A 27052-nucleotide genomic window follows, 5' to 3' on the forward strand; every position below is an offset into this window, starting at 1 on the left:
AATCACAATTGGTCAGATCTGGTGCTGTTTATGCTGGGCGACAGTTTTCAGCCACACAGGAGCTGAATTTCGTCTGTCATTTTGGGGTTTTCCCTCAGGTAGCTCACTCATGGTCTCGCATCCCCTCCTCAAGCCACAAACCTTGGCTGCTACAGTGAGGACAACTAGTTCAAAGACCACAGCCATAGGACAGACCATTGTGACGCCAAAAATTGATATTTTTTTATTTGGCATTGGTATTGTTTTTCTCTATGTTTGATAAGAGTTTAAGTATCAAGTGATAGCCCAGCGGCTCTCACTTATTTCTATTTTCTAAGATATTGTATCGGATTGAGAGGATGCGTGGAATGGATCATTGTCAATTTCATGTGTATGAATGATAAATACCTTGGTATGGGGTGAGAGTTATTTGTGTATGGGATATTATGGGGTTTTTAGAAAATAGGAAGAGTAGAAGTAGAAGTAGAAGTAGAAATTATTATCGTCCACGGAGGGCCGAAAACGACCCATGGGACCCGAACGGTGTACAAGAAAAGTCTCCTCCAGTGCGGAGGGGTCAAGAATTTTCAAGTTCTTGACGGTACAAAAAGAGGCGGGTAACAAAAGATCCTAATGCTGCCGGCGAGGCAGTGGAAAGGACTGATGTTAACTGTGTGGAGTCTCCCAGTAACTTCCGGTAGTCCTCCCTAATGTGTGCATAACTGGGACACTGCAGAGCTATATGTGCCTCTGTCTCCACTGTTTGAGAGTATAACCAGACTGACGGTGAAAGACAGCTATAGAACGGGATTTATGTTCTCAAAAACTCTCCCTCACTCCCTCTCTCTGGAGATGCACTAGGGCCCAGGACAAATTGTCGGGCTGGACCCCCCCGAAGGTCTTTATTCATTCCAGAAAAAAAAACTGTTACAGAAGTTCAGCATAGAGCTGTCTCGTAAGTCTCTCCCTTCAAAACGTGAAAAATCCTTCCTTTTACAAGAGCTTCAAGCTCCATTCAAATTGGCAACATGCCACTTGTCTAAAATCTAGACTAAATCCTATTACAAGCCACTAAGGGCCATTCTGGAGTCTTCAAAGCTCTCGGTCACACGAACCGCCTCCTGGATGCTTGTCAGGCTCCCATTTCGCTTAGGAAAAATAATCCTTCCTAGTACCTGCAACAATTAATTAAAGCGCACCACCATGGTACCCATTAATTGTTAGCGCTTTGCATGCAAATAACACACTGTGGACTAATCCTAGTCACGGTGGGCGTCCCCACTGAACACATGTGCACATCTAAACAAATATATATACAAATAAACATATATATATTTTCTCTGGTTGACTGGGGTCAACACTCTTGATTATAATTAAAGAGCTTTGACTAAGGGTCAAGGCGCCTTAATTATAGCCAAGTCTCTCCAACCGAAGTTGGCACATCTTGGTTAACTGGGGTTAACCCTCTTGGCGCATGCCAAGTCTTGTTGACCGAAGTCAACATTCTCTGACCGCAGTCAGGTTTACTTGACTGGAGTCAATTATGTTTGACCGTAGTCAATCCTTTGACCATTAAAATAACTCTTTGACCATAATTAACATATATAAAACTCTTTAATTATGATCAAATAAATGGTCAACTGTACTTTGACTTAGGATATTTACATTGTGGTGACATCCCCTCGGCTTCTATTCAGTTGACCTCAACTGAAAAGCTTCCTTGTAAACATCCAAAAGTTGTGGATGATCGGATAGCATGTCTTCGTCCATCCACTTGGCATCTAATGCTGTATAATTTTTGAATTTTACAAGATACCTGTAAAACTCCTTACCCTGAGGGCCTTTACGTACAATATGGTACACAATTTGCTCTGGCTGAAGGACTTCCTCCAGCTCATCCACTTCTGGTGGATCTTCTGATACTGGTTCTGTAGGCTCTGGTCCCTGAAATTTCTTTAGAAGACTCACATGGAATGCATTGTGAATCCTCCAATGCTCTGGCAATGCTAATCTGTATGCAACCTCATTTATTCTTTCTGTAACCCTGAAAGGGCCATAGTATCTGGGAGATAACTTTGCATACACTTTCTGTTTGCCTTTAAACTTGCGGAGCCTAGCTTTTTCAAACTTCAGAAGTACCCAGTCCCCTTCCTTGAGATATAACTGTCTCCTATGCTTATCTGCAGCTCTTTTATGTTTCTCTTGAGACCTTTCAATTGCTCTCCGGACTTGGCTGTAAGCTGTCTGGAGGTCTCTAACAAACTGATCAGCTGCAAATATTTCATCTTTAGTCCTTAATATAGGTGGCAAAATCACCTTCCCATATATGACTTCAAAAGGGGCTTTCCCTGTAGAGCTATGTACTGTATTATTGTAAGCAAACTCTACTAACGGTAGGTACTTTTCCCAGTCTGAACTTTGGTCACCCACGTAGCATTTCAGCATATCCAAAATGGTAGAATTTGCTACTTCACTTTGACCATCTGTATGGGGATGGAAAGAAGAAGAAAAATTCAGATTCGTCCCCATGTTATCAAATAAAGCTCTCCAGAATAGACTGGTCATTATGGGATCTCGATCACTAACAATAAACTTAGGCATACCATGATGTTTAAAGATTTGTGCCATGAACAGCTTAGCCATATGATCTGCCTTTATGGTTTTGCGAACCGGAAGGAAATGAGCTTGCTTGCTGAATCTGTCTATGATAGTCCAAATCCCATCATTCCCTGACTTTGATCTCGGCAAATCAAAAATAAAGTCCATTGTAATACTTTCCCATGGTGCCTGAGGCACGGGAAGAGGCATAAGTAGGCCAGGTGCCTTCCGTCTATCGTACTTTATTTTCTGACACGTAAGGCATTCAGTAACAAACTGATGTATATCTTTCCGCATTCCTGGCCAAAAGAAATACCTCTCTAGTGCTAGAGTTGTTGCTGTAATTCCTCTGTGTCCAGCATAGGGAGGTGCATGGCATTCCCCCAAAATCTTTTTCCTCATCTCCTGGGTGATGCATAGGCAATCATCTTTCATTAAATACCCATCTTTCAGGGAATAGTGACTGGTGGATTGCCCTTCTTGCATTTGCTGTAAAATTTCACCAAAATCAGAATCATGAGCATATTGTTCCCTCATGCCTTCCAGGTCCTGATGATAAGCAATCGTTACATTATTGACCTGGGGTCTTCGGGACAAGGCATCTGCCACTCTGTTCCGAATTCCTGGAGTATGGACGATCTGAAAATGATACATTGACAGCATGTTTGCCCATTTCATATGCTTCTCTGAAAGCTTGGTCTGAGTCAAAAAGTATCTCAGACTTTGGTGATCTGTTTTGACAGTAAAATCTGCACCCAAAAGATAATGCTTCCATGTATGGATGGCATGAATTACAGCCAATAACTCTTTCTCATAGATTCCTAAATATCTTTCCGCATCCCGAAGTCGCCTGCTTTCATAGGCTACTACATGACCATTCTGATGCAATGCAGCCCCAACACATTCTCCACAAGCATCGCAATCCACATCAAAAGACTGATAAAGATCCGGGACTACCAGAATAGGCTCTGTAGTCAACTTCTCCTTGAGTGTATTGAATGCTTTCTTCTGTGATAATCCCCAGGTGAAGGCTGCATTTCTCTTAGTGAGGTCATGTAATGGAGCTGCAATATCAGCAAAATGTCTGATAAACCTTCTGTAGTAAGAACACAAGCCTAAAAAGCTTCGAACTTCATGCACAGTTTTCAGCTCTGGCCATTCCTGAATGGCACGGATCTTCGCTGGATCCATTTGTGTCCCATTCTTGGATATTATATGCCCCAGATAGTGGATTTCTTCCAGGAAGAATTCACTTTTCTTGCTATTTGCATAGAGCTGATGATTTCTCAGCTCTTGAAACACTATAGCAAGATGTTCTCTGTGGTCTTCCTCTGTCTTAGAAAAAACTAAGATATCGTCAAAGAAAGTACCCGTAAAATGCCTGTACTTCCGGAAGATGCGATCCATCATTCTATTGAATGTGGCTGGAGCATTTGTCAATCCAAAAGGCATCACTAAGTATTCATACAACCCGAATGTAGTGCGGAATGCTGTCTTGTGCACATCCTGAGGCTGTATCCTCACTTGGTGGTAGCCACTCTTTAAGTCTATCCTGCTGAAAACTGAAGCTCCATTTAACTGATCCAGGACATCATCAATACGCGGAATAGGAAATCTATTCTTGATGGTCATTTTGTTCAGTGCGCGATAGTCGACGCACATACGGAATGAACCATCTTTCTTCTGTACTAACAGTACAGGGGAACAAAAAGGAGACGAGCTGGGCTGAATCAACCCTTTGGACAACAAGTCCTGTACCTGAGCCATAATCTCCTCTCTCTGAGTCGCACTGACTCTATAAGGGGGTCTGTTTGGTGGCTCACTACCAGGCATTAACTCTATCTGATGATCTTCTGGTCTCTCTGGGGGTAACTCCCCTGGCAAAACATCAGAAAAGCAATCTTTAAAGTTTACAAGAAACTGGAACTTATCTTTGTCTGCATCATTCATTTCAGCATGCATATCATTCTCTTTTTCTTTTACAAAAACCATGTACGCAGAAATTGCAGACTTTATTGCTTTACCGCATGAAACATCAGATACAATGGGGATAGTGTCCCCTTTATTCCTGGCAATTAAACGCTGATTTTTCCCCCTATGCACAAACTCCAGCACTCTTTCAGGAAGGGTCAACTTCACTGCCTTGCGGTGAAACCAAGGCATTCCCAAAACTACATCATAATGTTTCAGTGGAGAAATGAAGAAGTCTTCCTGATCCACATAACTCTGAACATGTAGACGGAGCTTCCCTATCAAGGGAGTAACTGGCACAGGATTCCCACAAAACATTTGATCGGCATCCAAAGCCCTGCCTAACTCTTCCGTCTTTATTCCCAGCCTCAGGGCTAGATCCTCTGATATAAAATTATCAGTAGCCCCTGGATCAAATAAAATTAGCGCTTGCTGGTCTCTAATTTTGCCCCATGATAGCAGCAATTCTCGTTCTTCTGGGTTCAAAGCATGACCCAGTATATCAGGAATTCCCCCCGCTATTGGCTTTTGCGGTCCTCGTGGCTTCTCTGCCTCTTTTCCCTTCGATGTTGAAGGCTTTTCTGGGCACTGGGCAGCCACATGCCCCTCTTTACCGCACCTGAAGCATTTCCCATCTCTACGGAATTCCGCTATCTGTTCAGGGGTAAATAGAGATTTGCCCTTATAAGTCTTTGAAAACTGAGTACCCCTCGGCTTCTGAGGCTGAAACCCTTTCTTTTCAGCCTTGGGATACTCTTTCTTTTCTGATTTTGGAAAATCAGTTTTCTTTTTATCAGCACGTCCTGCATGCAAGGATGGCACTGTAGATGGATCTTGTAGCGGCACAAGACTCGCTACTGAAGCTGAATGCATAAGATCTTGAATATTCTTTGCCCCCAAAGCATTCACTACTGCCTGAATTCTTGGAGTGAGACCTGCTCTGTACTTCCTCATTTGGGTGCCTTTGGAGATCTTTTTAAACGGTGCAACCTGCAAATAAGCATCCCAGAACTTTTGGTTGTACCCATCCACTGTATCTCCTGCATCCATGTGCAAGCTGTCCCAGTCTTGAAGAACATGGTCTCTAAACTGTTTAGGCATGAACTGCTGGTAGAAGGCTTTCTTGAAGCCCTTCCACTTCCTTGGGGCTGACCCATCTGTGGTCAGTGCACTCCACCATGCACTAGCCGTTGCTGTCAAGTGTAAACTGACCATTCTTAATTTGGAGGATTCTGAAAATTTTTCTGTACCGAATGCAGCATCAAACTGTCTGATAAACTGCAATGCTTTGTCTGTATGACCATACTGTCCATTATAGGTCATAAACTTGACAGATTTTCCTCCCTCTTTAAATTCCTTCGTCGCTTTGGAAGACTTTCTCTTCCTAGACTTCTCGTGTTTCCTTCTTTTCCTGGATGGTTTATCTGATAAAGAAGAAGAAGACACAGAAGTCGAACTCGAGGTAGACGGTGTTGAACTAGGAGATCGGTGATGATGCCGCGATCTCTTTTTACTATGGGACCGTCTCCTATGAGATCTATGAGATCTCTCTCTCTCAGACTGTACACGAGAGTGTGCCTCTGGCATTGGCACGTCATATACTGGATTAGGCATAGCTTCTGCTGGAAACAAATGCTGAGCCCTGGGATCCCTTTTGAGATTTTCCAACTCTTGTATACGAGTGCGTACCATCTGTTCAAATTCTTGTTGAGTTTGCGGCACATTTCTCTATCCTGGATGTACATCCCTATCTTGTGAATCCCACTGGATAGGTGATTGATCCATATTCTGAGATCTGCAGATTTCTCACACCGTGCAAGTAACTATTGCACACTACCTTTGCTTTTCCAACAGAAAAAGTACCTCAACAAGAGGTGTTTTGCATTCACAATCTATGCCAGTACTGGCTGTCAGTTCAAGGCATATACCCACACAGTTGCCAAAGCATCAACAATTATATTGCCCTTTTCTGGCTCCTGCAGATGGCTTCAACAGGCATCTGTTTTTCCCTCTTTTTACAGCTCAAAGGCATGCATACTCTGTTTCTGCAAATCTCTGTTTTCTCTGCTTTTCTCTGGTTTTCTGCTACTTTTCTGACAGTAAAAGTCTGACAGGCAGGTGAAATCTGCTAGCAGAAACAGTCTCTGCTACTGTTTTTTTTTTTTTTTTTTTTGGGGTGAAACAGTAACCAGATGAATAACTACTGGTTACTCTAACCAACTGTCTGGGTCTGGTCTGGTTAGTCTGCAACTAGACTAACTGGACCGGTTACACCAACCAAACTGGTCTCGTTAGGCCAGATTAACTGGACCAAAGTTGAACTAACTAGATACTGGTTCAACTAACCAGAGTTAAGTAACTGTAGTTAACTTAACCAGGGTTTCACTAACTACGGGCCAACCAACCAGGGTTTACTGTACCAGGGTTAACTTAACCACTGGTCTGCCAAGCTGGCTGCCACGTGTCAGTGCCACGTCATCTAGTGCGCTGTCCGCCACGTGTCAGTGCCACGTCATCTATTGCATGCGTGAACCTGCTGGCTGCCACGTCAGCGCCGCACGTCTGGACCTGCTGGCTGCCACGTCAGCTGCTGGCTACCACATCAGCCTAAGGTTCTAGACCTTGGCTGGTAATTAACGTCGGGCGTCTCGCGTCGCTCCGTCAAACACGAATCTGCACGTGAAGGCATCACGGTCCCTCCAACTTTCCGTCACGAGATTTGAAGGTCTAAAAGTCGTGTGCGCCCATGTGGAGGTCTACGTGGCCATCAGATCAGAAAATACGCCAAAACGTTAAGGCGACGGTGGAACCCCCCCTGCTCACGTCGGAACCTGTTCTGTCGCTACGTGTAGACCCGCTGCTTTGCACATTCGCTACACTTTGTTAGCCATTGCGAATTACACCCGCAGCTTGACGCACAACAATAGGGGCTCCAAACAATGAACAAGGTCTTCTTCTCGCAACGTGAGCTCCGAATAAAGTCCCGTCACTTATGCTTGCTGCGTGAACGGAATCTCTGCGTCAATCTTTCCGTCAACGGAGCTGCTTCCTTCCCGTTCCTTTCATTAGTGCCTAGCTCTGCACCATCTCAAATCCTTGCGCTCTTCACGCCTTATCTACCTGATCGTCAAAGCTTGAAAAAGCCTCGAAAACAGGCTCTGATACCAATATAACCAGACTGACGGTGAAAGACAGCTATAGAACGGGATTTATGTTCTCAAAAACTCTCCCTCACTCCCTCTCTCTGGAGATGCACTAGGGCCCAGGACAAATTGTCGGGCTGGACCCCCCCGAAGGTCTTTATTCATTCCAGAAAAAAAAACTGTTACAGAAGTTCAGCATAGAGCTGTCTCGTAAGTCTCTCCCTTCAAAACGTGAAAAATCCTTCCTTTTACAAGAGCTTCAAGCTCCATTCAAATTGGCAACATGCCACTTGTCTAAAATCTAGACTAAATCCTATTACAAGCCACTAAGGGCCATTCTGAAGTCTTCAAAGCTCTCGGTCACACGAACCGCCTCCTGGATGCTTGTCAGGCTCCCATTTCGCTTAGGAAAAATAATCCTTCCTAGTACCTGCAACAATTAATTAAAGCGCACCACCATGGTACCCATTAATTGTTAGCGCTTTGCATGCAAATAACACACTGTGGACTAATCCTAGTCACGGTGGGCGTCCCCACTGAACACATGTGCACATCTAAACAAATATATATACAAATAAACATATATATATTTTCTCTGGTTGACTGGGGTCAACACTCTTGATTATAATTAAAGAGCTTTGACTAAGGGCCAAGGCGCCTTAATTATAGCCAAGTCTCTCCAACCGAAGTTGGCACATCTTGGTTAACCGGGGTTAACCCTCTTGGCGCATGCCAAGTCTTGTTGACCGAAGTCAACATTCTCTGACCGCAGTCAGGTTTACTTGACTGGAGTCAATTATGTTTGACCGTAGTCAATCCTTTGACCATTAAAATAACTCTTTGACCATAATTAACAATATAAAACTCTTTAATTATGATCAAATAAATGGTCAACTGTACTTTGACTTAGGATATTTACATTGTGGTGACAGAGAGTCACAAAATCTGAATATTCTGGCATGTCGCGAAAGATTCAACCACGCTCCCTTCTCAATTGCAAGCATGTGAGTCCGAAATCTAGCATATAAAGAGGTGGGTTCATGTCCATGTCTTCCAATAATATAAGAGAGACTACATGCCAAGCGTGTGGAACGCATATGGAGGAGTGTAAAGTCAATAGGAATCCTTTTAGAATTCCTATGTGGAATAAGGAGGATGTGGACATATGAAAAAGAGAGGGACCCTATGGGCTCCATGTGGGGAGACTCTTGACTTTCTCAATATTTTAAGAGTCTTGAGCATCTTTTGATGGGACACATGGCAAGAGTAGTCAAAAAGGACATGGATGGTCACATACGGGCTTATGTGATTGATGGGGAAAGGAATCTACAGGCAGCAATTGTAAATGGGTGAAGGAGGGTGACAAAATCTCTATAAAAAGAGTCCTCCTCTCCCATATTCATCATCTCTTCCACCATTAGGCCTCATGTTGCTGTAGCTCTAGTCTCCTCAAGCCTCTTCCATAAGCCTTCTCTCCCTCTTGTAGATATTCTCTTATGTAGACTCTTGAGTTCATCTCTCTCTAGTTCATTCTTCCGCTCCCTCTAGTACATATCAAACCTCTTCTTCTCCCTTGTGTTTGTAGTATTTTGAGTTGCATTCGAGTGGAGTCTCACTCTATTAACAATGAAGATCACTTCGTATTCCCTCTCTTGAGTCTCTCTTTTCTTTTCTTTCTTTCAAAGCCTTATCTATTCGACCGCTCATTGCACACATGGTCCATCCATTTCCCGAGCCATCAAAAGAGTTACTTACCCTCTTCTAGGCAAAATCTATGAGTGGTGGATCATTGATGAAGGTAGAGTCTTGAGGCAGCATCCTGCTCAGGAGAAATTAGCATGGGTGGAGGACAATTTTTATAACAGTTTAACCCCATGTTAGTGTTTTGCTCATAACTTTATGCTCGCTAGTCCGATTTTGATGAAACTTATATCAACGCAAAGCTCTCTTCAAGGTGCATGTCTCTATGTGATTAGACCTTGAATCAGATACTACTGCAGAAAGTTATGAGTCTCTGTGTCTCACAGTCTGTTTTCATGACAGTTTTTACCCCCGTCTAGTGAACCGCCTATAACTTTCTGGCCGCTTCTTTGTTTCTTACGAAACGTATATCAGCGCGAAGCCCATCGCATCTCTATATGTGTTTGAATCTTTGATATCATATCTCTACTGAAAGTTATAGGCCTCTGTGTCTAATGATAGTTTACAGGGTATTTTGAGCTAATTGTAAAGGTATCTATGAAGGAGGTGCAATGTTTCCTCGAAACCTACCCAATCCGACCCAATCAGCCCCTTCAAACTCCTTGATATATATCAGTTCATGTCATGTTGAGCCGCAAGATCTTCTTTCAACAACGTATTGCTCTTTTCTTTAGCGTAGACCAGCTTGCTGAGATTATGGCATGTGCTCATCCTTTCCTTCTCCCTATGCTTGAGTACAACATCACTTGGATGTTACCATCTTCATTCTCATCTAAGGAAGGAAGGTATGGTGTGGTATCTTGGCATAAAAGCTTCTTTTTAATGTCCCTTTCTCAATGATAAATATCTTTGTCACCCAGTTCAAAAGCAGTAGGAAGTGAAGAGGTGCATGAAGTTTATTACCCCCAACTTCATGTCACATCTTTTGGTGGAGACGTCGGGTACGTTTGGTATTGGATTCATCCCACCTTACTAAACGGTCTCGGGTATAATGGATTGCATGTTGTGCCTAGTATTGACATGTGTTTTCTAAGGTAATAGAGAGCATGCCTGGAAGAACTCCGTTAGAAGAGATTGCAGCCCGCTTAAGAGAACTAAAAGATTATGAAGACGTCGGGTACGTTTGGTATTGGATTCATCCCACCTTACTAAACAGTCTCGGGTATAATGGATTGCATGTTGTGCCTAGTATTGGCATGTGTTTTCTAAGGTAATAGAGAGCATGTCTGGAAGAACTCCGTTAGAAGAGATTGCAGCCCGCTTAAGAGAACTAAAAGATTGTGAAGGTGATGCTCAAGCTATTCGCACGGTCATCATAATCATATCCTTTATGTTTGTACTCTTGAATATGTTAGTGAATTGACAACGCCGTCAGCAGGCAGAATGATAGATTAAGGATTGTTTCGTGCACTGGCAGCTTAGTGTGAAGAAGAGTTGAGTCTTTGGGTAGTTTTTTACTATAACAGTGGAGTGGTGATTCTCAATGCTTTTAACTTCTTTTGCTATGCAAATGATGAAGAGTACAATATCTTGAATATGTTATGTGCACTTTCAATTGTGACAAAGGTGATTCCTGAATGCATGTATACACAATGTTTTCATGCTGCTAGTTGGTCACTTATTTTTGAAGATTTTGTTGAGGATCGCATTGTGGAGGGTTTTCAACAAGTAGTTATGCATAATAAGTTGGTCTTAGTATACTAAGGCTATGTGGGATCTTGTTTGAATCTTGTTTAGGATATTATTTGGATCTTGGTGTTTCCTTTTTGTGTTTCATCATGATAAAGATTCCAATGTTTCGAGGAACCCAAGGGGAAGACCCGGAGTCTTATCTTCAGGATTTTGTTCGAGGATGCCGACTTTTTGGATGATCCATGAAGAATCGGACAGAGATTTTACCTAATTTTCTTAAAGGTGTAGCCTTGAATTAGCATGAGACCTTGCCGGACTCTACCAAGGAGGACTGGGACCAAGTGGTGGCTACAATGAAGCACAGATTTGAGACAGTGGAGTCGCCAAATGCTTTGATGTTACAGTTGGACCGGTTATATCAAGGAGAGGGTGAGATGGTCTCTGCATTGGCAATCCGATACAAATTTTATGGACAAAGTATAAAAGGACAACTTTGCGAGCTGTGGCATCTACATCATCCGCCCCTCAAAGTCTTTCAAGAATGGAGAACTTAAAGATGAGCAAATTTATTATGGCTTTGGAGCCTCGTCTTCGCTCAAAAGTAATGAGTAAAGATCCAACAACATACGTGGAGGCACTTTGCATTGCACCAAGAAAGAAGCTTCTCTACAAATCGAATCCTCTTTTGTATCTTCAACAGCTTCAACTTCTAAGGTGGAGGTAATGAGCACTCCTCAGGTACCAAAGTCCTCTGAGTTAGATCATAATATCTCCCAATTGATAGCAGGGTTAGCTGATTTCAAATTGCATTTGGTTAATGCACGGCAACCTAGAGCACCAAAGAGTGAGAATAGGCCTCGAGATAAGAGTGAGGTCACTTGCTATGAATGTAATGAAAAAGGTCACTATCGCCCCGAGTGTCCTAGATTGAGAAAGAAAGAAGAAAAACAAGTATCCTTGTTAGAAGCTTCTTCAGGGAATGAGGAAAGAGAGGTAATGATGGCTAAACAGGGGCGTGGTAAATCAAAAGAAGAAGAAGAAAGCAAGGAAGAAGTAGATGAGGAACATTGGGAAAAGGAACGCCGTAGCAAGAAAAACAAGGCATCTAGAAGGAGAATTAGCCAATCAAACTTTCCTTTAGGACAAGGCATTGGAAGCTATGACTTGTTGTCCGACCTTAAAGAAAAGGAAGCTCATATCACCTTTGGTCAATTACTTGCTTTGTCTCCAAAACTACGGAAGGAATGGGAAAAGCTAGCAAGCACAAGAGTGTCACAGAAAAAAAGTGTCATTCATGTTGTTCAAAAGGTAGATATAGATGTTGGTGATGATGTACTTGTGGTTGATGTGATCATTGATTGTCAAGTGATTTCTAATGTTTATATTGATGAAGGTGCATCAATTAATGTCATGAGTGAGAAGACCATGATAGATGTTGATTTAAAATACTCTAGTACTACCTCTCCTTATCGCATCAAATTGGCTGACAACACTAGGGTAAAGACCTTGGGAGTTGTGAAGAATCTAGAGGTGAATGTATGTGGAATTTCTGTGCCGACTACTTTTCAGGTGATCCCTACCAAGCCAGATGCACGTGCCTATCCATTGATTTTGGGAAGGCCTTGTCTACGCAAGGTAAAGACTATTCAAAACTGGGATACTGGAGAATTGATTTTACAGGAAAATGATAAGAAGGTACACTACAACATCAAAAGCCGTAAAAAGGAAGTTGTCAAGGAGGAGTCTTCAACATCAAAGAGTTCGAGCTCTGACTTAACCGATGAAGAAGAAGAGATAGAGCGTAGCTCCGAGGAGTCCAGCTCAGAGGGTGAGGTGGAAGGAGTGGCCTTTGGTCTTTGTCTTGGTGCTCATTGGGATGAGTCAAGAAGGAATAAGGTGGTGGTGCAAGAGAATCCTGTAGACACACTTTATGTGGAGGATGTGGAGCACACTAAACGACGCCAACGCAATGAAGAGCTTCTTGGTGATTCTCTATCAGATAGTGAGAAGCTCCAATACTTGGATATATTAGATTCCCATATCTCTTTGCAACAAGCTATTCACAGGTTCGATCAGTCTCTCTTCTGGAGCACAAGATTGAGTTGAAGCCAGAAAGCAAGCCAGTTGTGCAATGCTTAAGGCGATTGGGGGTGATCCAAGCTGAGGCACTAAAGAAAGAGGTAACACAACTACTTGAGGCGGGATTCATCTTTCCTGTTGATGATTCAGAATGGATATCTTATGTAGTTGTCACACCAAAGAAAGGAATTAATTGGCGGGTTTGTGTGGACTTTCGTCCTTTGAATGCATGCACTAAGAGGGATCATTTTCCTTTGCCATTCCAAGATGAAATACTAGACCAAGTAGCAAGGCATGAGATGTATTCTGTATGTGATGGGTATTCTGGGTACTTTCAAATTCCTATTCGGGAGAAAGATCAAAAGAAAACATCATTTGTCACACCTTGGGGAGTTTTTACTTACAGAGTGATGCCTTTTGGGTTGACCAATGCACCAGCTACATTTCAAAAGTTCATGAGTCAAGTGCTTGAGCCTTACTTGGGAAAGTTCATAAGGGTGTTTTTGGATGATTTTTGCATTTATTCTCGGCGCATAGATCACAAGGAGAAGTTAAAGATGGCCTTAGCTAGGATTGATGAAGCAGAAGGATGTCTAAATCCTAGCAAGTGTCATTTGGCTCAAACAAAAGTAGTCTTGTTGAAGCATATTGTATCTGAAGAAGGCTTGCAAATGGATCCTGACAAGGTTCAAGCAATCATGGCATTGCCAAGTCCTGAGAGTGTCACTAGTGTTCGCAGAATTCTAAGAAAAAGCAAGTATTATCAACGCTTTTGTGATGATTTCACAGAGATAGTGCATCTCATGAACTTGTTGACAAGAAAAGGAGTTTCTTTCCAATGGGGTGTGGAGCAACAAGAGTCTTTTCAGCAACTTAAGGAGGCCATGAGTAAGGGCCCAATATTGAAGCCCCCTGATTGCTCTCAAGACTTTTATGTAAATCCAAGTGTATCTTTGCATTCAGTTGGTGCTGTATTGCTACAAAAAGGAGAGGCAGGTAGAATGCAACCCATCTATTATGCCAGCCGACAGCTTACAGAGGTGGAAACAAGGTATGAAGAAATGGAGCAGCAAGCTCTCTCTTTGGTGTTTTCAGTGAGAAAGTTTCGCTCCTATTTATTACCTCAACCATTATTCTTCCTTACCTCTCAGTTTATATTAGCATATCTAGTTCGCAAGCCTAATCCTGGAGGAAGATTTGCAAAATGGTTATCAGAGCTTCAAGAGTTCTCTTTCTCTTTTGTCACTGAAAATACCACTAGGTCTACTATGGCAGATTTGCTCATAGGACGGGAAGATCTAAGAATATAAGGAGGACATTAATGATGAAAGGGAGACACCACCAACAGCTTTTGTCTTGTATTTTGATGGGGCTTTTAGTCCTTCACGCCAACAAGGAGCCGGGGGGATGGTCTTGATGAATTCTGAAGGTCAAGAAGTATGGGCTAGAGGACAATAGCTTCCAAGTATCACAACTAACAATGCAGCTGAGTATAATGCTTTGATTCTTGGTTTGGAGAGTTGTCTTCAAAGTCAAGTTAAAGAATTGGAAGTAAGAGGAGACTCTCAGCTTATTATAAAGCAAATGCAAGGGCATTACAAGACAAGAAGTCCTCATTTAAAGGAGCTTAATCAAAAGGATATGGCACTATGTAGTCAGTTTAATTTTTGCAAGTTTCTTCATATAAACAGAAAAGAAAATCAAAGGGCAGATGAGTTAGCTACTCAAGCCATTGTAGTACAACACTGGGGGGTGGTTTCTTTGGTAGAAACTGGATCGCCAGAACTACAAGATGTTCAACAATATGTGAAAAAAGGCATGTTTCCTCGAGGGTTAACTCCACAACAGAAGCAAAGATTGGTAAGGAAGGCTTGTCCCTATACTATTGTTGGTGACATTCTTTATAAATTGGAAAAAGATAAGGTGCTCCGTGGGGTGGACCATCCCATGGAGACTAGGAGAATCCTACGAATGTGTCATGAATGCTCCGGTCATTTTGCTTCAGCGAGCATAGCTAGGAGAATTCTTAATGCAGGTTACTTTTTGCCATGCCTCCATAAGGATGTATATGAATGGTGTCGAAGTTGTACAGTATGCCAAAAGTTTGAAAGGAGACAATTGATTCCTGGGCCCTTGAAGCCTATTCCAGCATATGGACCATTTGAGAGGTGGGGGTTGGACTTTGTGGGACCACTCCCTCGCTCATCCCAGGGCAAACGTTATTTATTGGTGGCCACAAATTATGCGACTCAGTGGGCACAGACCAAGGCCACAGTCAATAGCAAGGCAAGCACAGTTGCAAAATTTCTCTTTGATCAAATTTGCTCACGCTTTGGTTATCCTTTGGAAATTCTCACTGATGGAGGAACCTCTTATGAACTAATTGAAGATGTGATGCATAAGCTAAAGATAAATCATAGCATGTCCACGCCATACTATCCCCAATGTAATAACTTGGCTGAGAAAACAAATGGATTATTGTGCAATTCAATGGGAAAGCTTGTAGACACCAAGAAAAGGCATTGGGATAGGCACTTGGTAGAAGTTTTATGGGCTTACAGAACCACATACAAGCTAGCTATTGGATTTACACCATTCCAACTAGTGTATGGAATAGAAGCCATTTTGCCCATTGAATTGGAGATACATAGTCTTCGCACTGCTGTTGCAAGAATAGAAGGACAGGAGGATGCCTATGCTCAACGCTTGGTACAACTAGAAGCCTTGGATGAATGCAAATTACAAGCCTCGCAAAACTTGGAAGCTTCTCAAAAAATGTGCAAGGCCCGTTTTGACACCAAATTACGCAAGAAGAAAGATATTGCAGAAAGAGATTTAGTCATGAGATTTTATAGCCGTCTGGACAAGCGGCTAGACAAAAAGTTTATAGGCCGATGGGAGGGAACATATCGAGTCAAAAAGAAGTTCACGAATGGTACCTATCAACTTAGAGGATGTTGATGGCATGGTGGTACCCGGATGCACCAATGAGTATCGCCTTAAATTCTTTTATGCTCGACCACCTTGAGGGCCAGCAGACCCTCTCTGTCACTAGAGAGGATCTGCTGGGAGGGAAAGGATGTGATGCCAAAAATTGATATTTTTTTATTTGGCATTGCTATTGTTTTTCTCTATGTTTGATAAGAGTTTGAGTATCAAGTGATAGCCTAGCGGCTCTCACTTATTTCTATTTTCTAAGATGTTGTATGGGATTAAGAGGATGAGTGGAAGGATCATTGTAAATACCATGTGTATGAATGATAAATACCTTGATATGGGGTGAGAGTTATTTGTGTATGGAATATTATGGGGTTTTTAGAAAATAGGAAGAGTGAGTCATATAAAGAGGCGGGTTCATGTCCATGTGTTCCAATAATATAAGAGAGGCCACATGCCAAGCGTGTGGAAGGCATGTGGAGAAGTGTGGAGTCAAGAGAAATCCTTCTAGAATTCCTATGTGGAATAAGGAGGATGTGAACATATGGAAAAGTGAGGGTCTCTATGGGCTCCATGTGGGGAGACTCTTGACTTTAAGAGTCTTGAGCATCTTTTGATGGGAGACATGGCAAGAGTAGCCAAAAAGGACATGGATGGTGACATACGGGCTTATGTGATTGATGGGAAAAAGATTCTACAAGCAGCAATTGTAAATGGGTGAAGGAGGGTGACAAAATCTGTATAAAAGGAGCCCTCCTCTCCCTTACTCTTGTAGATACTCTTATGTAGACTCTTGAGTCCATCTCTCTCTAGTTCATTCTCTCTCTATGAGTAGTCTTGGAGCTTCCGCTCCCTCATGTACATATGAAACCTCTTCTTCTCCCTTGTGTTTGTAGTATTTTGAGTTGCATTGGAGTGGAGTCTCACTCTATTGACAATGAAGATCACTTCGTATTCCCTCTCTTGAGTCTCTCTTCCCTTTTCTTTCTTTCAAAGACTTAAAAGTTCTTTCTATTCGGACACACATGGTCCATCCATTTCCCGAGCCACCAAGGGAGTTACTTACCCTCTTCTAAGCGAAATCTATGAGTGGTGGATTGTTAGTGAAGGTGGAGTCTTGAGGGAGCATCCTGCTCAAGTGAAATTAGCATGGATGAAGGGCAGTTTTTATGACAGTTTGACCCCCTTTTAGTGTTTTACTCATAGCTTTCTACTCGGTAGTCCGATTTTGATGAAACTTATATCAACGCAAAGCTCTCTTCAAGGTGCATATCTCTATGTGATTAGACCTTGAATCAGATACTACTGCAAAAAGTTATGAGTCTCTGTGTCTGACAGTCTATTTTCATGATAGTTTTTACCTCCGTCTAGTGAACCGCCCATAACTTTCTGGCCGCTTCTTTGTTTCTTACGAAACATATATCAGCGCGAAGCCCATCTCAAGGCGCATCTCTATATGTATTTGAATCTTTGATATCATATCTCTACTGAAAGTTATAGGCCTCTGTGTCTAATGATAGTTTGCAAAGTATTTTGAGCTAATTGTAAAGGTATCTATGAAGGAGGTGCAATGTTTCCTCGGAACCTACCCAATCCGACCCAATCAGCCCCTTCAAACTCCTCGATATATATCAGTTCATGTCATGTTGAGCCGCAAGATCTTCTTTCAACAACATATCGCTCTTCTCTTTGGCGCAGACCAGCTTGCTGAGATTATAGCCTCTGCTTATCCTTCCCTTCTCCCTATGCTTGAGTACAACATCACTTGGGATGTTACCATCTTCATTCTCATCTAAGGGAGGAAAGTATGGTGTGGTATCTTGGCATAAAAGCTTCTTTTTAATGTCCCTTTCTCAATGATAAATATCTTTGTCACTCAGTTCAAAAGCAGTACGAAGTGAAGAGATGCATGAAGTTTATTACCCCCAACTTCATGTCACACCACCCCAACGGCGCAAGCCGCTAGAGAGGACTCGGAGGAGAGAACTACATCACATGCTTTACTACTCCTCGATCCCAAACCTCCTCCTATGCCCTTTATTGATACAGAACCTTTTCGATGTTGGATGGACATAAGCACACAAACTTATCCTCTCTAGCTTACAGAGGTAGCCATCCAAACATCCGCAAAGCATTCATTTTTAGCTAAGTCCCTGGCCGTTGGTCACAAAATTTTGCATGTTTCGCCTTTGCATGGTCCAGGTGGCATTTTGAATTCTATACTCAGTCGAGCCAATTTTCCACTATCCTACAAAGCTCTCGACTTACCTTCACCAGAGGCTACTGGCTCTGGTTTACCATTTTTAGATTCTTTACGGCCCTTACAGCAGAAGCATAGTTGGGCGACCTGCCACCCAAAATATCAATGTATGATTGGGTCTGCCACGACTTCGACCTAGAAGTGAAGAAGTGAGCTGCGAAGCACAAGGAGAACTTCCAAACCAAGCGCCAAGCTATAATGCAGAAACTCATGGATATGTCTCAGCCAACCATGGCCAATCTACCCACCTATTATACACGGCAGTTATGTTTGATGGAGCTACTGATGAAAGCCACTATATCTGAAGCCACGGCCATAATATAACATGTTCTGATAGTTTGCAAGAGTCCCACAAAAAAGTGAATGAAGCTCCCCTCTCCACTTATACACTACGAATCTCAATTCGAGGACTCTGGCATCATCCATCCGGATGCTGGTCGTGTGGCACTTCATAGGGTGGAAGATTGGTGCCAACCCTCGAAGCGAGAGCCTGTCAACATCGACTCTCTCCACCTTGGTCACCAATGACAACTCCCAATCTCCCATTACCGGAGTTGCCCATCTTGTCAAAAGTGCCCCGTCCCTCCACTGCTTCAAACCTCCAATGACCTCCCTTATCCTTGCAGCGATAGCGCCTGGCCCCCAAGCAACAAAGGACAAGCTCTCTGCCTTGCCAACGGAAGCTTACCATTTGGCCACCGAGTTTTGAGCAAAGGCTCATCCATGAGCCAAGGCAGCTGTGAGGACACGGCAAATGAGAAGCCGAGGCGAAATGTTAGCCTCAAGTTACTCGGCAGACTCGGGTCAAGACCATGCAAGATTGCCACAGCCAACACGGATAGAGACCATGCATTCAGGCATGGGTAAAACTGAGCTAACCCCGAGCAGCCAAGCGGTGTGACACTGAGCTACTAGAAAAGGCCAACACAAGCTACACTAGGAAACCAATCAATGGCAACGTTTTGTGGGTTTTCGGGTCTTGATTCGGAAGGCGGTACATCTTAACCACCTAAGTTCAAAGTTTAGGTATTTAGGTATAGAGTCAGCGTTAGAACGGGCTCACTCCCGTAATCTAGCTCTAGGCTAGAAGGAGTTAAGTCTTATTGTTCTCAGTGAGTGTGGTGCCTAAAGCCAAGGCAACATAGAGTGTCTAAGCTTTGAGCATGCAACTACAGATGTTTGTAACCCATTGGGTTCTATTCGTAATACAAGTACTAACGTTTTACATGTCTGGTTTTCATTTTGGATACTTGCAACGCTTGTTATTTTTTGCACATGCTTATTTACCCGTCTTCATACAGTTTTGCCCACACAACACAAACCCCCATGATAGAACTTTTGACATCTAACCCTAAATACCAAGCACCGGGTAGCCTTTCCATACCGAGCAATCCCATGACTGCAAGAGAGGGCATTCTTCTTGCCAAGCATTGTGCAATCACACCAAGCGCTGTGCAATCACACCAAGCGTTAAGGACTAGGTTCGTTGGTCAACCGAGGGGTGAGGGAAAAAGACCATTAACATTGTCCTTGTTGGGCCTACTACAACATTGCCTGCCTTTCCCCTTGCATGGAAGACTATCACAAAAGCTGCTTTCCCAAGCAGCTTCACATAAGATACACCTTTTTCATGCAGCTTCACAAAGGATGCAGCCCAAGAAAAGTCCTGGATAGCAAGGAAGAGCCCACAAGAAGCCGAAGATGCCCACCAAGGGGCAGGATTTGCAAGGGGGTCTGCATGGAGCTCGAAGAGAGGGAGGCAGGACTATTATCATGGATGTACTGCGCATAGCCATAGGGCCAAACTTGTGATTTTTGCCACGCACATTTGGCCATGGGCTTGAGGGGAGAATATAAAGGCCATCATACCAAACCTTTAACAAATGAGTACCAATATCGATGTCCCAAAACACCAATATACAACATGTTGAGCAATATATGAGTTCAAAGGTGCAGCCAAAGTTGAAACTCCCCATAACTTTTCTCCCTTCCTCCTTACTTTGTCAAAGGAAAATTTTGATGGGTTCAAAAGAAGGATAACATTGAGACTCTCACACTTGTTAAGGATTTGGTATGCCATGGCCTTATCCCATTTACCTCTCAAACCCTTGGTCTAACTGAAGCATCACAAATTCAACCAAACATCCCAAACTCTCTACAAACACAATAATTTTAATTCATAGCCCACCTTTATTATATGGACCCTTCACACATGCCCTCAAATAATTAAAACATCAAAGGTCAACTGAAGTACAGGTTCAAATTAACTGTCCCAGCAACTTATAACATATGATGCATCTACATGCATAGTTGTTGAACATGCCTATATGTGTGATAGGAACCGTTACAAACATACAAATTTGTAAAGGAAAACGGACCCACAAAAACTCAAATGATATAGCAGCATATTCAAATTGGAAAAGTATAGTGCAAAAATATCCTTTGAGTTCAAAACAAATTATACATAAGCTTACACTATCCCCTCTTTCTCAATTCCTTATTGACAAGCTTTAACATCGAATTGTTTATGAAGGCAATAAGAACCTTACTCACGATCAAAAAAATAAGAAGCAGCAATTATCATCTCATCAACACCATCTTTATCAATGTCAGCTATTACCTGAAAAAAAGCACATACATAATCAATATTACTATATAGCAAATGTAAAAGGATGAAATCCCTCCGGCAAGCCACGTCTTCAAAACTGATGAGACAAAGATATGTCACGTACTTTGTGGCAAAATATCCTAGTGTATAATGCGGATGCATATAAACCAATAATTGGCTTAACAATCACGCACATGAGTTGAAATCTTAAAACACCTAAAAACGACTAAAAGGGAAAAGATAACACACAACATCCATGATTGCATCAAAGAAAGACATAGTTTAGGGTTTAGAAGAAATTTTACGCAAACTACACGAACAGAGGGGAATCTCTCATTGCAAAGTGTAGAAAAGGAGTAGGAGCAGAATTGGAAAAGGGGGAGAATGAGCGGAAAGAAAGAGAGAGGAAGGGGAAAGGGAATGGGAATTCAAGGAATGGGGTAGTAGAGAGTAGAGAGAGAGAGAGAGCACATAGAGAGAGAGAGAGAGAGAGAGTAAGCACGTAGGAGGAAGAAGAATGGGAGTAGATAAGATTAGATGTCACAGGGACGTGAATTTCTTTTGCAAATAACCCCGTGGACAAACCCAAAGATTGTCTCACAGAAGGGAACTGGCCTAGAGGAATTGCTAGCTTCCTAGACGTCCCTAGAGTTGAATTCCAAGTGCACCCACTAGGCCCAAGTGCTAGGCTAGGGCTAGAAAGAGGGGTCTAAAGGTTGGGCTCAAGGAAAGCCAATGTTTCATTAGCAAAAGGGGGTTAGAGCATTAATGAGGGGGGGGCAAACCCAATGTTTCATTGGTAAGGACGGTTAGAGCATTAATGAGGGGGCCATGTGGCAGCCCTCATGCACTATGTTGGCACGCTTTCCAAGGTGCCCCGACTTCACGCATTTTGACCTCCATGCACCCCGAGGCAGTCCGTACGGCTGTACGGACTGCAAGTGCTGCATTTAAGGCTTCCGTACGGACTGTACGGAGCCATAAAAGCCTGCTGTAAGGACTTCGCACGTTGGCTGTACGGACATTTTCCAAGCTGTACGGACCTGGTTTGCTGCTGTTGCACGCCTCCTGAGACAGCCCAAGCGCCCTGAGGCAGTTGCCTGCATCCTGAGGTGGATTTTGGTCACTTATTTGCCGTTGCACGCATCCCTGAGCACAAATTCTGAGGCAGGGCTGTTATTTGAAGCTGCACGGGTTAGTTCCAGGCTGCAGGTGGATTTTTGCCATGGGAGATTACTCTTCTTCTCTTGCCCTGGCCTCTGCACCCCTGAGCCTTGCTCTTCTCTCCTTTCTCAGCTCTCAGTTTCTTCATCTCTCTCTTTTCCTGCCTAGAAGCCATCTATGCTCTAATTGGGGCCTGGACAGAGGATAGGTGCGAGGGCAGAGCTCACCCCTCGTCCACGGACAGTAGGTTTCCTTTTGATTTGCATTTGCTATTTTGGAAGCTTGTTACTTTGCATTTTGTTGTTTGGAGTTCTTTTTGGGCCCTACGAGCTGTAAGAAGATACCGTCACAAAGGGTATGCCTGGTTAGTGTCAGAGAGAGTTTGCTTGCAGTTTTATGCCTTGAGGCCTTTTGAGCACTATCTGGCATTTGTTTTTTATGCATTGCCACTTTCCGTGGAGCACAGTCAGTGTGGGATACCATAGCCTTGCCTGGTAGTTGGGTACTAGTGCGTGCACTTGGGAATTGAATGCAAGTTGAGGCCAAGTATTGGCTCAGATAGTGGGATTGCAAGCAACACAATACAAGGGTGAGCCCTTGTTGTAAAGCAGATTCCATTTTGGAAGAATTAAATAAATACCGAAAGGGGTACCAAAGCATTGGGCCCAGTAGGTAGCTTGTGTCAGGTTATTGAGCAGGGGCCCTCTAGCCTCCCTTTAAGTGTTTTCAAGATTCTTTATCAATGGCATTTAACTAATGAGTGACTAGAACTGATGCAATGTGGCTATGAATGCTTAGTTAGTTACAGTTTACTGCCCTTTAGTTAACTGAAGACCGGTTTCAGTAGAGGTCACATCAAAAGTTCCTACATGAGAGGTGGATGTGGACTTATATAGTCCCTCCACATTTCCTTCTAACTCCCACTAGAGTACTACTAAAACCACAACCACCCGTTACGCAAGTTAAAGTCAGAATGATCCTAGCATATGAGGGCTCCTGCAACTGGCTGTTGTCTTCAAATTCTGCATGTACTCTTCTTGAATGCCATGTATCCAATCATTATAGATGAAACTACGGACAATGTGCAAGCCCACATCCTCGACAAGGCAATTACATTACATTTTCTTTCCCCTTCCTGCATTCAATCTCAAAATCATAGGACTGCACTGAAGCCAACAATCTCTTTTTCTTGGCTAACACGTTTGGCTGCATGAGGAAAAACCTGAGTGTGCTATGATCAGTTTTGACCTTGATTTTTCTCTTGTACAAGTAGTGATGCCACTTTTTGAAGGGCATGTAGGATGGCCAACACTTCCTCATCATACACATGGTAGTTGAGCTCATTGGCATCAAATTTTCTGCTTTCAAAAGCTATTACACCATGCTCTTGTCGTAGAACAGCCCCCAAGCCTTTGCTACTAGCATCTGCCTCCACAATGCATAGCCACGAGAAGTCAGGGCATACCAACACACGGGCATGAGTCAATGCAAATTTCAGGTCTTCAAAACTGAGCTGCACTTCTTTTGATGACAAGAAGGCATCCTTCTTTTGAGGTCTGTCAGAGGAACTGCCCACTTGGCAAATTTCCAAATAAATCGTCAATAGAAGGAAGCAAACCTCTCAATTGGGTGGGATTTATTGGCTGCAGCCATTCCCTCATGCATTTCACATATGCAGGGTCCACAAAATTCCATCTCTGTTCATAATACGCCCCAAGTATTTGACTTCTTCTGCCATAAAGGTACATTTAATGGCTTTTGCATAGAGCTGATGCAACCTCAAAATTTCCAACACTTGTTTGACATGCCGGATGTGCTCCTATTTGCTTTTGTTGTAAATGAGGATGTCATCAAAGAAGACCAGCACATATCAAAAGAGAAGTGGCTGCAATATCTTGTTCATGAGTTCCTAAAAGGTGGCCTGTGCATTAATCAACCAAAATGGCATCACCTTAGACTCACACAAACCCCTTTCTATTCCGAAGGCTATTTGTGTTCATTACCCTCTTTCTGATCTCATATCAATCTTTACAAAGAACTGAGCACCCTTTAGTTCATCCAACATATCATCAATCCTAGGAATTGAAAATCTGTCTTTTATAGTAGCCTTGTTGAGATCCCTGAAATCAATGCACATGCAGTATGAACCATCTTTCTCACAAGGAGCACTGGAAAGGCACAGAGAGAAGTGCTATGAGAAGTGAAGTTTTTCTCAAGCAACTCCCGCACCTGTCCTGCCACTTCTTCCCATCCCACTTTAGAGAGACGAGACGGAGCGTTGTTTATGCTCTTACTTCTAGACTTCAAAACTATGCCATGATCAACATCCCTCTTTGGAGGTAACTAACACGGCATATCAGCAAAATATGATCCATAAATCTTGGCCAAGGTGTGACCAATCATGTATGGTAGTTCCCAGTGTCCATGGGATCCCCTACTTGTGTATTGGAACAATTGTAGTAGTACTCCAAGCAGAGGGGAAGCCATGCCACACAACATCATTGGACATTTGCACTAAGATCAGGGCCAAGACCTCCTATATATGTGCAAAGTGCTTAATCTGCAGCCCCTCATCGTCTTTGGCTCTTCGGTTAGGGAGCGACGCAATGCAGCTCACACATTCTGTGCAATGAACAAAATGAATATGGTAGGCTTGGGCAACAAGGACAAGTCAGGTGGTGGAGCAATGTGGTGTAGATGTACTGGATACCTAGATCTGTGATGGGGATAGGTGGCTTCCTCTCAAAGAGAAGCCCTCGTGCAATAGTGGGGTCCCCTCCTCGAAAGGTTCGGATCACCTCATCCATCCTATGCAAGAGAAAAGCTCACCTCTTATGGCATGTCAAGCAATGTGAGATCCGTTGTGCCTCGGGCATCATCAGGTGCCCCAAGCCCCTCACGTCTAAGGTGAGATATGATCTCTCGGCACTCATCGTCAAACTAGGATTCTAGGGCGTCTTCCCAAATCGGGGGCTACAGATTGAGTCTTGGGGAGAGATTGGGAGAAGAGAGTGTAGGCATGTAGAAGGAGGGAGAAGGAGAGTAGATAAGATTAGAGATCACACTAAAAAGTGTCCACATGTGGTATATGTGAACTTATATAGTCCCTCCACATTTCCTCTAACTCTCACTAGAATACTACTACACGGAATCTTTTAATGCCTACTGCAAGATTATCTTCAAGATTAGCAAAAAAAGACCATGACAAGTGCAAGTTGCAAATCAGTGGTGGTGATCATGAGACTCCTCCGAGCCACCCTAGTTGCATGATGCTAAAAAGACCACATAAGGATCTTGTCAAAGGCTTTATGATGGACATGATGGATCTTGCAAATCAAGGAAAGATGATAGTATCTCTAGAAGACGAGTGGGTGACAGACTCACTCCAAAGTTGGCTGGAGGGATTCCTACTAGTAGAGGAACAATGTGGAGCACCCACAAAGATCTCACTATACAAGGAATCACGGATCACGACACAGATGGTGCCAATTTCGTAAGTGGTCGAAACAAATATAGGATCTTTGCTGCCTTTCCTATCTAAAGCATGGTTGGATCCGCACTAGCTGCTATTTGCACAATAGCGTTGCCCCAATCTATATCCTGTCTTGCTCCAAGCGTTGAACGTTGAGCTTGGCCGCTCGTTGCTCTACTACAACCTACGAGCGTTGTTGCAATGAAGGCGACAGGGATAGATTTGGTGAAGGGCCAAAGATGGCAAAAAAGGGAAAGACGATAGGGGAGAGGAAGGAGGAGAAAGAAAGAAAGAAAATTTATTACAGTCTTCGGAAGACCGATGGGTTTATGAGATTGTTAAAAACCTGGTACAAACGAACTGCGGTAGTGGAGCTACTAAACGAGCATCCACACAAATGCAAAATGCAAAAAATGCAAAATGGTAGCACTAAGTCCTAAGTACAACATAGTCATGTCGGTGGTCAACTATATATCAATCTCATCATCATCATCATCATCATCATCATCAGGACATCAGGGTGGATGAGGCAATGGAGAAATGAAATCGGCGATAGAGTGTTGTCGGCCACACATGGGTACTGTTACGCTCTAGCCGAGGTAGCATGACCTCAGAAGAATCAGTCGACATTTCCCTTAAAGGATCTATCTCTGTAATATATGTGTTTGCGCTTCATGTAAATGATCGGGAGGGATTTAATGTCAAGGTCCTTGGTGAGGGCTGATAGCACCAGACTAGGTAGATCTAAGACCAAGGGCTTAGTGCAAAGATGTGCCTAGGGGCAAGGAATTTAATGCATGATGCATCCCAAGAGAGGGGTGAAATGTTGCATTAGGAAGGCCCTATAGTGATGACATGTGGCATCTAGATCTATCTAGGGAATTGGGGCTTGCTGAGGCTAGTGAGAGAAGAGAAGAGAATTATTCACGTCGATTTTGGTAACGAAGATCTCTGTCTGCTAGTTAGTCTCAGCAAGATTTGGCTGGGAGGTTTTTTTCATGGTGCTGCTCCCGTGATCTGCAGTAGAAGTTAGATAATAGTGCTTTACATTTGGTATCAAAGCAAGGCTAGAGGATGAAAGGGGATTCGTGATCTACGACGAAACCTGCGAAGGCTACTGGTGACGGAACGTGAAGTGATGAAGCGATGGAGCGCAAGGTTCCCGCAAGGATGATCTAATCCGTGTATCGCATGATCAATCCGAGCCGTTGCTGGAGCGCAGGTGTGACAGTAAATGTGTGGGCGTGATATACGACGTGGTCATGGAATAGACCAGCGAGCTCTGTGCATGGGCGACGCACCGACAGAGTGTTCGACTACGGACTCTTTGGCCACCAGCTTCATTCATTTTAGGTAAGCCGCTGACTGACGCACGGGCAGTCACTCAAGAACGGGGAAACAAACGAAGGTTTCGTGACCTTCACGCGACAAACGAAGTGACTATTGTGGGTTCGATCGGCGCTGGCTTACGAATTGGCCTACGCAAGGTTGTCGCAGAGCGCAGGAAA

General features: G+C 43.3%; 1 protein-coding gene across 1 annotated transcript in view; it reads right to left on the reverse strand.

The window, feature by feature from the left end:
- The window catches only part of DEX1 (defective in exine formation protein (DEX1)), a 199323-nt gene that overhangs the window by 83436 nt on the left and 88835 nt on the right, over positions 1-27052 (reverse strand). Inside the window, exon 8 of the mRNA XM_087392435.1 lies at positions 20850-20920. Within this exon, the coding sequence (XP_087248561.1) occupies positions 20850-20920 (71 nt within the window). The remainder of the gene's footprint in view (positions 1-20849; positions 20921-27052) is intronic.

The sequence above is a fragment of the Dipteris shenzhenensis genome, chromosome 21 (genome assembly GCF_047967505.1).
Source record: "Dipteris shenzhenensis isolate YYH24624 ecotype China chromosome 21, Dip_SZ_1.0, whole genome shotgun sequence".
NCBI classification, from domain to species: Eukaryota; Viridiplantae; Streptophyta; class Polypodiopsida; order Gleicheniales; family Dipteridaceae; genus Dipteris; species Dipteris shenzhenensis.